Genomic DNA, 17,769 nt, shown 5'->3' on the forward strand with positions numbered 1-17,769 from the left:
CATACTCAGCACTGTATCCTCATCTACTAATCCTAGCCATACTTAGTACTGTATCCTCATCTACTAATCCTAGCCATACTCAGCACTGTATCCTCATCTACTAATCCTAGTCATACTCAGTACTGTATCCTCATCTACTAATCCTAGTTATACCCAGCACTGTATCCTCATCTACTAATCCTAGCCATACTCAGTACTGTATCCTCATCTACTAATCCTAGTCATACTCAGCACTGTATCCTCATCTACTAATCCTAGCCATACTCAGTACTGTATCCTCATGTACTAATCCTAGTCATACTCAGTACTGTATCCTCATCTACTAATCCTAGTCATACTCAGCACTGTATCCTCATCTACTAATCCTAGTCATACCCAGCACTGTATCCTCATCTACTAATCCTAGTCATACTCAGTACTGTATCCTCATCTACTAATCCTAGTCATACTCAGTACTGTATCCTCATCTACTAATCCTAGTTATACCCAGTACTGTATCCTCATCTACTAATCCTAGTCATACCCAGTACTGTATCCTCATCTACTAATCCTAGTTATACCCAGCACTGTATCCTCATCTACTAATCCTAGCCATACTCAGTACTGTATCCTCATCTACTAATCCTAATCATACCCAGTACTGTATCCTCATCTACTAATCCTAGTCATACTCAGTACTGTATCCTCATCTACTAATCCTAGTCATACTCAGTACTGTATCCTCATCTACTAATCCTAGTCATACCCAGCACTGTATCCTCATCTACTAATCCTAGTCATACTCAGTACTGTATCCTCATGTACTAATCCTAGTCATACTCAGTACTGTATCCACATCTACTAATCCTAGTCATACCCAGTACTGTATCCTCATCTACTAATCCTAGCCATACCCAGCACTGTATCCTTATCTACTAATCCTAGTCATACTCAGCACTGTATCCTCATCTACTAATCCTAATCATACCCAGTACTGTATCCTCATCTACTAATCCTAGTCATACTCAGTACTGTATCCTCATCTACTAATCCTAGTCATACTCAGCACTGTATCCTCATCTACTAATCCTAGTCATACTCAGCACTGTATCCTCATCTACTAATCCTAGTCATACTCAGTACTGTATCCTCATCTACTAATCCTAGCCATACTCAGCACTGTATCCTCATCTACTAATCCTAGTCATACTCAGTACTGTATCCTCATCTACTAATCCTAGCTATACTCAGTACTGTATCCTCATCTACTAATCCTAGTCATACTCAGCACTGTATCCTCATCTACTAATCCTAGTCATACTCAGCACTGTATCCTCATCTACTAATCCTAGTCATACCCAGCACTGTATCCACATCTACTAATCCTAGTCATACCCAGTACTGTATCCTCATCTACTAATCCTAGTCATACCCAGCACTGTATCCTCATCTACTAATCCTAGCCATACTCAGTACTGTATCCTCATCTACTAATCCTAGCCATACTCAGTACTGTATCCTCATCTACTAATCCTAGCCATACTCAGTACTGTATCCTCATCTACTAATCCTAGCCATACTCAGCACTGTATCCTCATTTTATAATCCTAGTCATACTCAGTACTGTATCCTCATCTACTAATCCTAATCATACCCAGTACTGTATCCTCATCTACTAATCCTAGTTATACCCAGTACTGTATCCTCATCTACTAATCCTAGTCATACCCAGCACTGTATCCTCATCTACTAATCCTAGCCATACCCAGCACTGTATCCTCATCTACTAATCCTAGCCATACTCAGTACTGTATCCTCATCTACTAATCCTAGCCATACTCAGTACTGTATCCTCATCTACTAATCCTAGCCATACTCAGTACTGTATCCTCATTTTATAATCCTAGTTATACTCAGCACTGTATCCTCATCTACTAATCCTAGTCATACCCAGTACTGTATCCTCATTTTATAATCCTAGTCATACTCAGTACTGTATCCTCATCTACTAATCCTAGTCATACCCAGCACTGTATCCACATCTACTAATCCTAGTTATACTCAGTACTGTATCCTCATCTACTAATCCTAATCATACCCAGCACTGTATCCTCATCTACTAATCCTAGCCATACTCAGTACTGTATCCTCATCTACTAATCCTAGCCATACCCAGCACTGTATCCTCATTTTATAATCCTAGTCATACTCAGCACTGTATCCTCATCTACTAATCCTAGTCATACTCAGTACTGTATCCTCATCTACTAATCCTAGTCATACCCAGCACTGTATCCTCATCTACTAATCCTAGTCATACCCATTACTGTATCCTCATCTACTAATCCTAGTCATACCCAGCATTGTATCCTCATCTACTAATCCTAATCATACTCAGTACTGTATCCTCATGTACTAATCCTAGTCATACTCAGTACTGTATCCTCATCTACTAATCCTAGTCATACTCAGTACTGTATCCTCATCTACTAATCCTAGTCATACTCAGTACTGTATCCTCATCTACTAATCCTAGTCATACCCAGTACTGTATCCTCATCTACTAATCCTAGCCATACTCAGTACTGTATCCTCATCTACTAATCCTAGTCATACTCAGTACTGTATCCTCATCTACTAATCCTAGCCATACTCAGTACTGTATCCTCATCTACTAATCCTAGTCATACCCAGTACTGTATCCTCATCTACTAATCCTAGTCATACTCAGTACTGTATCCTCATCTACTAATCCTAGTCATACTCAGTACTGTATCCTCATCTACTAATCCTAGTCATACCCAGTACTGTATCCTCATCTACTAATCCTAGTCATACTCAGCACTGTATCCTCATCTACTAATCCTAGTCATACTCAGTACTGTATCCTCATCTACTAATCCTAGTCATACCCAGCACTGTATCCTCATCTACTAATCCTAGCCATACTCAGTACTGTATCCTCATCTACTAATCCTAGTCATACCCAGTACTGTATCCTCATCTACTAATCCTAGTTATACTCAGTACTGTATCCTCATCTACTAATCCTAGCCATACTCAGTACTGTATCCTCATCTACTAATCCTAGTCATACTCAGTACTGTATCCACATCTACTAATCCTAGTTATACTCAGTACTGTATCCTCATCTACTAATCCTAGCCATACCCAGCACTGTATCCTCATCTACTAATCCTAGTCATACCCAGTACTGTATCCTCATCTACTAATCCTAGTCATACTCAGTACTGTATCCTCATCTACTAATCCTAGTCATACCCAGCACTGTATCCTCATCTACTAATCCTAGCCATACTCAGTACTGTATCCTCATCTACTAATCCTAGTCATACTCAGTACTGTATCCACATCTACTAATCCTAGTCATACTCAGTACTGTATCCTCATCTACTAATCCTAGTCATACTCAGCACTGTATCCTCATCTACTAATCCTAGTCATACTCAGTACTGTATCCTCATCTACTAATTCTAGCCATATCCAGCACTGTATCCTCATTTTATAATCCTAGTCATACTCAGTACTGTATCCACATCTACTAATCCTAGTTATACCCAGCACTGTATCCTCATCTACTAATCCTAGTTATACCCAGCACTGTATCCTCATTTTATAATCCTAGTCATACTCAGTACTGTATCCTCATCTACTAATCCTAGTCATACTCAGTACTGTATCCTCATCTACTAATCCTAGTCATGCTCAGCACTGTATCCTTATGTACTAATCCTAGCCATACTGAGTACCGTATCTTCATCTACTAACCCTAGCTATACCTAGGACTATATCATTATATTCTAATCCCAGCCATACTCAGGACTGTATACTTATTTATTAATCCTAGCCAGTATTATTTCTTGTGTGCTAGTCCTTTCTGTGCTCAGTGTACTAATCCCCAGCATTCTTTGCACTGTGTCGTATCTAAATGCACCATTCTGCTTAACAGTTTCTGAACAATTCAGTAATACAAGCCTGAAAGCCATGGTTACTCCACTTGGACGTTCTTTTTCGTGTGAAAATGTGGACGTAGAGGTGACCCCCAAAGTAAACTTTGTGGCTATGGATGTCAAGGCTCAGGCCTTTAAACTGGAAGGTGGAAACTATGGTCGAGGTGAGAAATCTCTGTATAATCACAATTTGAATAAATTGCAAGTGTTGTAACCATATACACTGTCACAATACTGAGGTGCCCACAGGCTATTTGCCCACACCAACTGGAGGAGAGTATACCAAGAGCTAACCAGCAAGACTACAGCAATTTTAAAGAAAGGGTCAGCAATCATACTGTAACATTTGTACAAATAACATTCAGGGAAACAACACAAGAACCGGCCTCTGAAGCCTTTCCCTGCTGTATCCGCTACGGACACACGGCAAGGCCGTGGTCCTGCTATAATGTTTCCATGCTTTCGTTGGGCACCCACCTCCACGCGACTAAGGAAGAAGATCGCTGCTTCTGACAGTCCTTCCCTGTAGTCTCCGCTTCTGGAAAGTCCATTAGGACCTAGCCAGTCTTGGATTCAGCCCTCCATGACATTCACTGCTGAATGTTTCTGCTGGTCTCTTGGCATGGCTTTTTATTCTCTCTCTGGTTGCCATGCCTGTTCTCTCTGGGTACAGTGTAGGTGATCCCTCTTCTGACTCCGCTGTCGGTGGCTCTTATCTCCTGGGGACTCCAAGAAGTCTTGAGATAACAGGTTCCCATAATGGATCTCAACAAAGGAGTCTAATCATTGTTGATGACGGTGCTCTCTGCAAGTTTCCAAGCCCCAGACTGACCAGCGTTTCTGGTTGAGTCTGGCTGGCTCTCTGGTTGTATAGCCCCGGTGTCTGCCATGGCAAGAGATAGCGCTTAGTGCTCCTTTCAGGTGGACACAACTCTTTCTGAGACTCGTTACAATGCACAATCACAGACTTACTGTAGACATGACATCGTTTATATATAGAATAGGGAAACATAATTTGTCTATCTAAAGGAGAGAGGGTCCTGGGAGGTTTATGTAAACATGCCCGATAACCACCTCTCCTTAACCAATAACTGGGGAATTAAAAGGTTCCCCATTATCCTGTCCACAGTCCATTCACTGCGGAAAATGAGGAACAGCAAATATAGGGCACATAAAAACCCTCGTCACATACATGACTCCAGTTACTGAATCCCAGTAACATCACAGTGGCTACTGGAATCCTGTGAAATATGATGGTCTGTACAATAGTACATTTGGAGTAGGATATGGGTTTTATATCCTGTACAGAATTAGTCCCATCCACAGTGGAGGATTATAGATGGGAAGATTAGCAATAATGCAGAGCTTGTGGAGAAGTAGCGATGATGGATAGTGGAGTGATGATACTCTGGATAAGACTAGGAAAGGTGGATTTATACCGAGCAGAGGCATAAGTAGGCATGTGGTTCAGGACCTCCAAAGGTGAAAAAAACCCACGTGGGGCACTGATAGTAGAGGTGGTTCCTCCTCTGCGGGACACATAGCAGCTATACCCCCTGCTACTATGGTATTTTACTGACCAGAAGATGAGCCAATGTGAAAGAAATGTTAGGCAACGACTGACACCCCCACTCATGCATTCAATGATATTTGGAGGCTTTCCATGAATATAACATTGTAAATGGGGCAAAAATTGCAATTTTGATGGCAATTGCCAATATTCATTAATCTTTGGCAAAATACAGGCAACAAGAAGTGCTCAACACAGTAAAAAAAAAATTACAAAAGAGTAAAAGTGCCAGGCTGAAGCGCAAATGCCTTTTTGTGATGTCTTGGGCCTATTTTTGCACGAATGTCCCCGTTTTCATAGATGGATTTGTATTCAAAGATGGTGGTTTCTGTGGGGTGCGCAATTTTAGATCTTCTGATGGACGGAGAATGGGGTGATGACTTTGCTGAATGTGGGCTAGGTGGGTAGAGGCCTGAATGCCTCTAGTTTCTGCACCCACAAGCAAAAATACAATTTAATTTATGACTATTATGAGATCCAAGAGGTTGAGAAGGCCCATTTAGGGGAGAGACCAATGTTTAGTTTAAATATCCCTGTGGAGTGTGGTGGACACCAGGATTTTGTCTGTACTTTCAGTAGGACACCTGTTCGCGCATGGCTCACTTCATACAAGAACGAGTGTTTCTAGGTATAATTTGACCAATGTAATAACAATGTTTAAACACAAAGTGTATCTAGTAGTAACGTCCAGATCACGCTCCCACAATATTTATTCAAGTCATAAGTAGGGCTAAATTGAGCTGTATTTTAGGAGAAAACCTGGAAAGTTGAAATGAATGCCGGTAAAGTGGTGAGAAGTGATGGATTTACGCTTTCAACCATCCATATTTCCAGCAATAGGACACACAGTGCCCGATTCAGAGTGAGATGTACCCCCGTTTGTGTACAGTATCTGTTCGTTTGTCCAGTGTGCATACTCACAAAGTTAACGTACGCAACTGCGGATATTCATTCCTGCAACTTTTTGGCCACTTTCAACTTCTGATGTCTAAAGAGGAGTGACGGGAGAGGGAAGGGGTGTTGTAATGTAGGCAATGTACGGTAAACCTATGTTCGAGCAATTGTCTTCAAATTCTGGGTCATAGATACAGCTGAAAATGCGGTTTTATTTGCGGATGGTCAGGATCAGGTGTAAGTAAGGATTGATGATGATGATGATGACGAAAACCCGAACCACCAAACTGCTTGTAATTTGAGGTTTGTGGATCATTTGCAGATGCTTAGTGAGACTGCAGTAGTTGCTCGACCATAGATTAAAATTTGCCAAGCGTTGTAGGAAAGATAAAAAATGCAAACTGAGAAGTTGTTTCACTATATTCGGTAGGTTATTCAAATTTAATGGTGCTTTGTAACATATAAAATAAAAGGTTTTTGTACATGTTTGGAAGTGTCTCAGGGGTGTCTGTTGTCAGGCAGACCTGAACACAACTTCTCTGAATACAGCATACATACACATACTGTCACGGTCATCTGTAGGTCTTTATCTGATTCGGGATCCTTGGGTCTGGCTGGAGGAGGCCTTGATGAACTCTCTGCTCATCTATAGGACTGTAAATAACATTCAGCGCAGTATGGGAGTGTCAGGCACTGTCCCCGCACATCCAGGAAGTACCGGGAATGGGCGCCTTTCTCTTCTAAGCAGTCTCGTTCCGCTGCCTAGCAACGGGACGCATTTGGTTCCTGCGCGGCAGCTGCTGGCGCCTGCGCAGTCCCGCATCTCCGTTGCTAGGCAACGGGGCACGTCTTCCTGGCAGCGGTCAGCATCAGCTGATCGCTGTTCTCCCTGCCACCAATGACAGCTCTCTCACACTTATTTAAGAGACACTCTGGCCCCATTCTGGGCCAGAGTATCAAGGTCCATCTTGTCTCTAGCTTCTGTACTTCCTAGCATCCTGACTACTTTTGGCTCGTGATTGTTGACCTTGCTTCTGGAATACCCTTTTGGCTCACAGTGGATCTCCCGGCTTGACTCCTGCAATCCTGACTCTGTGTTTGCCTGCTCCCTTGGTTCTGTATTCCTGCACGGCTCTGACCCGGATTGTTTGACCTCTCTCACATCTCATTGGTGGCTACCCAGGAGGGCTGCGACCTGCGTGTCGCTACCGCGAAGCCCAAACTTCCTTACAGGGGTCTCTGGCGAAGACCTGGGGCACGTTAGACTCCGCGCCTCCTGAACTAGCTGCACCAATATCTACAGGTGAGCCTGATTCTCACGTCTAGCCTGACATGGAGTCTACGGCCATACAACAGTGAGCGTTACCCAGAAGGACACGGTTCTAGGTGTCTGTGAAGGAGCCTAGTGGTGGCAGCAGCATGCCCCTCCTACTGCGGTTAAAGGGCGCATTTGGGAGAAAGTAAGGGGACGTTGGTGACACAACAGGGTGACATAGGAGGTCCATCCTGTCACACCGGTAAAATCCCAGGTGCTGCAGAATAAACACTAGACAGTGCAGTTCTTACTGAGGTAAGTGCTCTTGATGAATGTGGAGTACGAGCAGCTTGGAAGTGCAGTGTACTCGCAGAGTGATGAACTCCGGGTAATGCAGGAAACATGTAGAAAGATATGCACTTTATGACTGCAGGTATTTGTAGAAAGCTGTGCACTTGAAGATGCAGGGTACTTGCAAAGTGATGATTAGTTGGTAATGCAGGAGGTTCACAGAAAGTTGATCAGTTTGTACATGTGGGGTAATCAGGACCAATGCAGGAACTGGAAGCTGGAGCCAAGAACTATCATCAGGAGAGAAGTGTGTTGTTCTGGCAATGACCAGATCTCAGCAGCAGGATTAAATAGGGTGCTCCAAACAGGTGCGGGCTGGCAGATGTCAGCCCGGGGGGCGCACAGGCGGCCCAATCACATTTATTGCCGGTTTACCGCCGCCCCGGAAGAGAGAGTAACACATGCCGGCCAGCCCTAACAGCTAAAATTCTGAGCGGCCCGGGCAGCCGATGCCCCCCCTGCCCAGCCCGCCCCTGGCTCTAAAGAGCTATTGGTTGAATAGTTCATGTGGTCACAGCTGCTGAATATGATTGGTCTGCAATGATCACCTGACTGCATCCAAGATGGCCGCGCTCATGCAGCAGAACAGACAGTATGTGTTTGCTTCCAAATGAATATCTGCTGGACAGGAATGCTGCAGGTGACCAGGATGGACCTGGATAGCCGTGATATGACAGCGGCGGACACTGTAAGTTCAGCTAAGATCCCGATGTGTGACACGCACCCTTACTTGCAACACTGTCACCTGCAAGTTACACTTACACTTGTAGTGCACTCTTAATCAGGCCCACAGAGTGCGTTCAGGGGTCAGTTGCAAGAGCCAGAAATTGATAATTGTGTATATAAAGATGCATTGCACACAGGTATATTTTGCAGTTAGTATGTCACGCTGTAGGCCTATGAGGCTGAAGATAATAAGACACTAACCGGTATTGGTGCCACTGGTCAAACAGGCGCGGAGTCTAACGTACCCCTGGTGTTCACCAGGGACCCCCGCAAGGAGGTTTGGACTTCGCAGCAGAGAGCACGCAGGTCGCGGTCCTATTAGCCAGTTACCAGTGTAGCGTAGAGAGGTCAGACGATTCCGGGTCACCGAAATCAGGTATATCAGGTACAGAGGGTAATCCAAAGGAATAGTCGCCAAGCCGAAGACACAGTACAGAATGGGTCACACAGAAGAGTAGAATGGTCGCCAAGCCGGGGTCACAACAGGTAATCAGGAATCAGAATACTCAGGAGTATGGAGAATAAGGAGGCCAGGAACACTGGTGGTGAACCTGTTACTCTGGCACCCTAATGGCGCCAGAGGCAGGTTTAAATAGAGTCCAAACTGATGTGATTGGTGGAGAGCGGAGGCGGAAACTGAAGCAGCGTCCCGTTGCCTAGCAACGGGACTGAGGCCAGGGCGCATGCGCCCGCTATCCGGAAGTCCGCGGCAGCCGACGGGGGGATCAGACGTCCGTTCCCCGTCTGACAGGGAATCAGCGGGGACGGCGTCTGACATAGTAATTAATCTTTACATATAATACATATAGTGCTTATTTCAGTCACTGAGTGCTGGTTGACAAAGGCCTACCCAAATATTGGTGCTCTTGCTCTGAAAGCAGATTCCAAGATACCTCAGATCGGAAAATAATAGCAAGAGAATGTTTTTAGATACGTTGAGGTTTTCACTATTCAGTTTCACGTGCTACTATAGATTTTCTGGATTAAATTGTATTTTGTCATCCGCACAATACAAAACGCTTTACAAAATGTCATTCTTCTCCTCTCTTCACAGAGCTGAAGTGTAACGAAAGCCCGCGTAATATGACCGTACCAATCGTCATTGGGGTCATCCTTCTGGTGCTGGTCTTGATCGTAGTTATTGCTTACGTTATCGCCCGTCGTCAGAAGCACAGAGGCTACCAAACGCTATGAAACTGTCCAGCAACACAAAAATGACATAAATCTGCTGCCCATAATGAATAAAACACATTGTCTTCTGCGTGGTCTTTGTGCAGCGTTACTTGATAAGTACATTATATATTTGAAGGTATTAAGGTAATATAATTAATGATTTGTAATAAATTTAAATCTCTTTAACAGCTAATATTTCTGTTGCTTCCAGCTTATACAGTTGCAGAAAGATGAGGCATTATAAACGATAACACACTGTCCATAGCACATACTTCAGTATTTCATTAGTTCCATTAAAACCAATGCATGTTCCTCTCACAATGCTATGACATTATGTTCTCACCTTTGACTTGATACCTGTTAAAGGAAATGTTTAATTTTATTTCAACCTCCAAAATCACTAACGCTAGATACTACTATTTTTTTTAAGCAATATAAAACACTCTCAAAAAAGGTAATTTGTATATTGAAACTAAAAACTTCATTGTGAACTGCTACAATTTAAAGGGTTCTCGCTGTACTGCTATGCTGTTATTTTGAAAGAAAATAAATTATTAATGAAAATTATATATACTTGGTTACTTTGCATAAAATGAACTGTATGCAACCAGAGTACCTTGGTCCATCGGAAGAAAATTCATACATCTCCACTATGTTATTAATTATGGATGGATAAATATTCTTTCTTATTTCATATTAGGTCAAAGTCATGTGCTTTCTTCCCCCACAGGGTTGGAAGGTCTACACAAGTAAAATCCTGAATAACTGCTGTGTTCAGCAGTTATTCTTGACCCCAACCTTTAGCTTCCTGTATGGAATGATGTGTGGTGTATTTCATAACAGAGATTGCAAAACAGGATCAGGATCACTTACAGGAAACGGTTTGCGAGAGATAATTATCAGTGTACAAGGAGAACACTTACATAGCCAATATTCAGTACCACTTAAGCTATCCACCCACCAGGGCTGTCGGACAAGTGTAGGTGTACCTGGAGAAAATACCAGTTGCAGCATTCAGACAACAATGTAATTGCTGTAATTTTCTTGTCTATGAATATATAAAAGGACATACTCCACTAACTCTTAAGTCAAGCTTAGAAGAGCGAAGACCGTAATCTAACATGACAAAGTCACATTAGAAGGAAGACCTCTTTTGCGCATGCATGTCAAACCCGGATTTAGCCAAAATCCATATTTTATAAATACACGAGAAGTAGACATGATTGGGTTGTGATAAGATGGGCTTACTTTGCCACCATGTCGGAGATTACAGGTTAAGAATTCTCTTAGTGTCGTTACTGACCAATCCTACTTGTGCTGCTTGGCCACCACTCTACTTGAAGAACAGTCGTTGCCACCACCAGGCTACTTCACCAGCACCTGGGCTTCTGAGTGTACTTTTGCTGCTGTAGCCACTCTTTGCTGGTGACTGGCTAGTTCCTCCTCACTGCTTGCTTTTGATTAGGACGGTTGGGTAGTAGGAATGCAGTGACCAAGGACGCTAGGCTCAAAACAGGACAGCCCGGATATGGATTAAAGTGTTAGCTGTTGAATACTGCAGTATTAGGCTGCCGGGGTCAAAGCTCAGGGTTTAATGTCAAGAAAATGCATTGAGATTCCCCCCTATAGTGATGCAAGGGGAGATGACGAGGGCAGTAGTGACCTGGGAGAAAGTACACCTGAAAGTGGCGGAGGGACCTTAGGAGGGAACTGGCAGAGATCAAGTGCACGCATTTGGCCCTTCCTCTCCCAGGATGCCACCAAATCTCACATCCACTCTCTGATTATCTCCCGCTTGGACTACTGCAACCTTCTCCTTATTGGCCTCCCCCTCTCTTATCTCGCTCCTCTTCGATCTGTACTCAATGCTGCTGCTAGGCTCATCTTCCTTTCTCGCCGTTGCACTTCTGTCTCCTCCCTCTACCAAACCCTCCACTGGCTCCCCTTCCCCTACAGTATCCTTTTCAAGCTTCTCACTCTGACTTACAAGGCCCTCGCCAACTCCACAGCTCCCTACATCTCCAACCTCATCTCTATTCACGCTCCATCCCGCCCACTGCGAACGTCCATTGATCGTTGCCTCTCTTCCCCTCTGATTACCTCTTCTCATGCATGTATCCAAGACTTCTCCCGCGCAACCCCCCTTCATTAGAACATGCACCATCAGAACATCCCCTAATCTGTCCTCTTTCAAACATTAAAAACCCACCTTTTCTTAAATTCTTCCAGTCACCTGCCTAACCTCCCACCTGTCGGCTACCTCTCCCTCTCTTCCCCCCTGCTCGACTCTGTCTCCATTTCTCCGTCTCACCCTTGCGGATCTGTCTGTCTTCCCCTCCCTTTAGATTGTATGCTCCTTTGAGCAGGGCTCTCCTACCTCCTGTTTCCACCACTTTTAACTTTGCTCTCCAGCTACTCAGCTCACCTCCTCTCGGACCTTCTGCCCTTCGATTCCTCTTGCTTTTCTCTGTTCCTCTCAGTGGCTCTTAACCTGTCATCCTCCACTAAAGTTACCAGCCTGTACTGACTATCCCCCACCCTCTCTCTCTTTCTCTAGCTGTGCGTTGAGCTCCCAGAGTTAAAGTGCTTACTGTTATTTGTACTGTGCCATTGTTTGTCCTTGTACGGCACTACGGATACTTTGTAGTGCCCTATAAATAAAACTGAATAATAATAAAAAAAGGTAACACCCAAGCAGCATCCAGAGCTGGACCTGCAAGGACTAACTTCCTTAGCTCAACTACCTCTAGCAGCAGGTACCAGATTACAAGTCCTTACATCCATAATAGGACTATGCAACATTACTAAGGAAGCAGCAGGTGCAACTGAAGAAGAGTGGATGGCTGTCGTCCAGACACAGACAAGATGGCACCACACCCTGTATCATCCAGAGAACAGGTACCAGTCACTGTACTCAAGCTAGGGTACCTGTACTTACTTAAATTTAAGCGGCCGTGTTACTTATTTGGCTGATGGCAAGTAAAGTATCAGCCATAGACTGTAATGGCACAGTAAATTGTCTGGTTTATTAAGAACTCTACTGTGAACACATTCCTTTCAAATACCTGTACAGCCAGTTAAACCAGTATCTGCCATTAATATACTTGAAAAGTTGCATATCACTGAGCTGTAGTATGCATTAAATACCAGGAGGGTTTATATGTAATACATATACTATGCTGTTCCTCCACTCCTCTGTAGCAGGTTGCTATACTAGAAATTCAGTGCCTCTCTGACTAGCTGGCAGATTGCATTGCAGAAGTGCCTCATGTAGAGTGATTGATTTACACACAGAACAGATAGCCATGAACCATAAACAATGCAGATTGGCACTGATCCATTATTTGCACCTACTTGTCCGTATAGTGTGTTTCTTGCTCATTGGCTGGTCCTTGGAACTGCCAATATAAAATCTGCGCCTAGCCACGCTGGTACACCTGAAAACATGGATGGTGGGAGAATAAAAACATTAATTTTATATCAGACTTACAAACACTTTTATTAATTCACACTTTTCAGTTTTTCTCCTAAAATACTGCTCGGTTTAGCTTAGATAATGAGAGCAAGGGAACTGTCTTTATTATACCTATTTATCACTTTTAGATAAGCTCATCCTGCAAAATGTTATCTTTTTTTGCATGTTGGTGCAGAAGTTGGACCATACATGTGTCTAATCCATATTCAACAATACTCCTGATCTGCTCAACTCCCCCCTTAGGACCATGCAAATTTTTTCACCCCCATGTTCTTGGTCCTCAAATTCATATGCTCTCATAAAACCAATGCTGCTTTTGTGCACAAGTGAGTGCATGATGTCACAAGAGCATCTGTAATGCGGGTTTACACTTTTATACCCTGAATGACTGGCAGCTTTGCAGAAATCCACTGTAGATTGATTGACTCATGTTAGTCAGTGATGTCAAATTAGCTCAAACTACAGCATTATTAATGTTTTACGTGTATTGAATCCCATCAAGATACTGACCTAAGTATGTGGGATGTGCTTCAGCTGTCTGTAATGCAGGAGGGTGGTAATACTATATTTTAACAAAGCTGCGGTGGAATGTCTGGCTAGGCAGTAAATCCTAAATTCTGCTTCGTCTGCATCTATCAGCTGACAGGAAACATTGTGCCCCGGTCCGTCAAACTCCCACATCAAACAAAAATAGTGTTGCTGCAAACACATACAAGCACCACAGTCCTCATAACGGGACTTCCATATAAATTAATCATACACCTTTATTAAGGCATCTGGAGATCCATAAAATAGCAGCAACAATGACAAATACAGTTATGTTGATCAGAAGTGTAAGATCTGAAAAACACATCCCAGATATCTGATCAAACACCAGCACGGTTCGGCCTGGATTAATCAACAATTTAGCAAAGCATGAAAGTCAAAACAAAGCTGGAAATTACTTCTACAGGGGGTTAATATAAGAACATTACACAAACTCTCACTTCATTCTAAATGGCTGAACAGACAAATTTCATTCAATATGGAGTAAATGGGCTAATTAAAGGGTCAATTAACTCATTTTGCATGAAATTGTCTTGATTTACTCATTTGGCGAACCCAAAGCGTTCTTCTATTCTGCTTTTATCCTCCTTCACAATCCCCACTTTTTTGTTTAGTGAAATTGCTAACTATATGACAAAATGTACTTTAACCTTGAATCCTGAAAATACTTAATAAAATAATTTATCTGAAAATTAGAAAGTCCAGTAATTTCTATCACAATGTAAATAGTAAAAAAAATACTATGTGGGAAATCAAAATGGAAGTACCATGTGTACAATGAGTTATATTTAACACCCACAAAAAGGCTACTCATATGACAAGAGGGCATATATGAGCTTTCATTGTAGAACATTAAACAAGAACTCCACCCAAAATGTAACATTTAGGGGGGTATTCAATTGTTAGCGATAACGCTAAAAAACGAGCGCTCAAAAAATATTACCGTTTATACGGTAATATTGCGCGCGAAAAGCGTTAATACGGTAGTTTACTCGCGGAATTTCAGCTCGCCGCAGCTGAAATTCTGCGAGTAATTACCGTATTAACGCTAAGATTTTTTGAGTGCTCGTTTGAGAGCGTTAACGCTAACAATTGAATACCCCCCTTAGTTTCATAAGCAATAGTAAAATGCAAACTCATGGGGTTAAGCTGTGGAGAACCATGGGTGGTGGACAAATTTTTATCTTTACAATTGCAGAAACATAGAAATATATATGTATGTATGTATGGTAGTCAGAAAGAGAATACAAAGATAAAATGACAGGGTCTCTTGTTCGGCGTAATTCATGGTACATGTAAAAAGATTAATGCATATGCTTTCCTTTAGATGCTTCTGCCTTCTCAGTATACCCAATATGACATTTTGTACACGTTTGCAACATATTCTCATGACAGAACATAATTATCTCTCTATTATTTTGTGTATAATTATATTATATAGGCTGAACCTCTTTATCCCAGCAATCATATCCCAGCAAACCATTGATGGATCAATAATGGTTCAGGCTACACCCCTACTACAAAAAAAAATCTTTTATGCCAAGATAAAAGTGTGCGGAGTATAAAGGGGAAGAAAATACAACATGTACTTCAGGGGAAATTCTTTAATATATTTCTCTAACAATATTCAGTAAGGCACATAAACATATGTTTGTAAAGAACATAATGTATCTACAAATGTTTTTTAAAACAGCAATCCCAGTTTTTTCCATTAAATAGCAAGTTAAGTACCATATAAGCATGCATCTTTTCTTAGCTATCCTCCTACAAATCATTATATTATTTTCAAAACCTCTGATTGGTAAAAAAAAAATGGCTGCCAGAAGTCAGTCTGCTACACAGACAGGTTCACAGATCTCGGTAAGTCATGGGATGACAAATCACAGTGCAGACACAGCTCAGAGAGGGATTCCAAAGCCATTTGACTGTGGTTGCCATGGAGACATAAACCTTTTTTTAAGCCTGCCACAGTGATTTATGTTTAAAAAAAACAACACACACCTGATTTTTTTCCATGGGATTGCTGCTTTAATATGTGTGGTGGTTTGCACTTTGCTTCCCATATAAGTCCAGACTATGAAACTGTTCAAATGTATCATTAAAAACTAGAAGATGCTTATGTGGCTTTTCAACAAAGCATCCCTGAGACGTGGCAGTAACCTTATTTTACTTACAAAGAACATTTTTTAAAATAAGTAATTATTCAGCATAATGTTCCATCAAAAAAGAATAAAACATAAAGAGTGTTTGGATATATACGAAAACAAACAAAGAATCTGAACATGCTGCAAAATGATGCATGATGGCGTATCGGCAAGTGCTGACTTCTCCCTAATATCCACTATTGTGCGCATGTAGAGTATTTACAAGAGCATATCGAATCTCCTCTGACATTCCCTCTGCTCCCAACTCATCCTCCTCCGATTCACTGGGCTGCTCCAATGCTTCATCAGCAGTTTCTTGTAACCAATGGTCTTCAAATGGATCTCTACGGCACTCACAGATATTGTGGAGTGTGCAGCAAGCAGCAATCAAAGTTGGCAAGAAAGAGAGGTCAGTGTCATTGCGCTTTAACAAGCAACGCCAACGGCTCTTTAGACGTCCAAAAGCTACATGTGTCCCACTCAGAGCAGAAGAAAAGTTCTTATTTAGTTCTGTAGATTCTGGACATGACCCTTCTGCAAAAGGCGTGATAAGCCATGGGAGTAGGGGATATGAACGTGGTCCCATTAAATGGATGGGTATCTCCACTCCATCCACAAACCTGGTAATGCTGGGAAACAAGGTTCCTTCTGTACCCCACTCATAAAGCTCTGAAGTCAACAAAACCTGAGAGTTAGACAAGTTTCCAGGGCAGCCAATGTTCAAGTCCCAGAAACAATAGTCAGAGTCCACCACAGCCTGGAGAACCACAGAATGCCAACCTTTGGTATTGTAATACTGTCCAGTATATTCATTTGGAGCACGTATAGCAACATGGAAAGCTCCAATCAACCCAGCCAACTGCGGTATACCATAGCGCTGTTCAAAACCCTTAAGTGTATCTATGAGAACATCTCCTTGTGGGACAGAAATGAACTTGGGGGTAAGAATGGAGACCACTGCCTCGCACACATCACGGACAATCTTACATATAGTGGATCGTGAGACCCCAAAGATTTTCTCAATAGTACGGTATTCACACGAGGACCCTAAGCGCCACAGTGTCATGGCCAATCTGACTTCTGCTGGGATGGCTCGACGCATGTTAGTATCCATCCTTTGTATGATCGGTCTTAGTTGGTCACAGAGGTAGTCAAATGTTGATTTTGTCATACGAAAGCTCTCGGTCCAGTCAAAGTTTGAGAAGGTTTTCTCAATCACTGTATTCCACAGGGCTGAGGAGCGTACTTTGCTCCAGACCCGGCGCTCCTGCCCTTCCCATTCTTTCCTGGGTGGTGATGTCGTGGGCATTTCTCTACTACTCAACGCTCGCGATGTGAGTAGAACGGCAAAACGCAGCCGCTCCCTCGTTTTACTACGCCGGAAAAGAAAAAGTCTTCTCCGACGTTCGAATTCCCTGAGTTGTCGCTCTTTCTGGAGGCGAATATAATAGAGGGAGCAAAGGGCAACAGTCCCTGCGCACAGATCAGGAAGAGTCTGAGGATCAACTTGTGCAATCTTTCCAATATGGCCTGTGTCATCCGGCACCCGATTATCGTCAGAGCCACGATTTCGAAAGTCGGGAGAACCCTCGTCGCCCGAAGCCGAGCCGAAAGTCTTCCATAGATTACTTCCGAAGTGACGCTCGCTTGCGGCTCCTGGAATTTGCTGGCTTTTTAGGAGAAGC

The 17,769-nt window shown here is 42.8% G+C and overlaps 1 protein-coding gene across 1 annotated transcript in view; it reads left to right on the top strand.

Annotated features, from left to right (window-relative positions):
• CD68 (CD68 molecule) overlaps positions 1-10,486 on the top strand; it is a 39,085-nt gene extending 28,599 nt beyond the window's left edge. Inside the window, exons 5-6 of the mRNA XM_075206158.1 lie at positions 3,950-4,114; positions 9,801-10,486. Coding sequence (XP_075062259.1) covers positions 3,950-4,114; positions 9,801-9,940 — 305 coding nt within the window. The 3' untranslated portion in view covers positions 9,941-10,486. The remainder of the gene's footprint in view (positions 1-3,949; positions 4,115-9,800) is intronic.
• Positions 10,487-17,769: the final 7,283 nt, after the last annotated feature.

The sequence above is a fragment of the Mixophyes fleayi genome, chromosome 4 (genome assembly GCF_038048845.1).
Source record: "Mixophyes fleayi isolate aMixFle1 chromosome 4, aMixFle1.hap1, whole genome shotgun sequence".
In the NCBI taxonomy this organism is placed as follows: Eukaryota; Metazoa; Chordata; class Amphibia; order Anura; family Limnodynastidae; genus Mixophyes; species Mixophyes fleayi.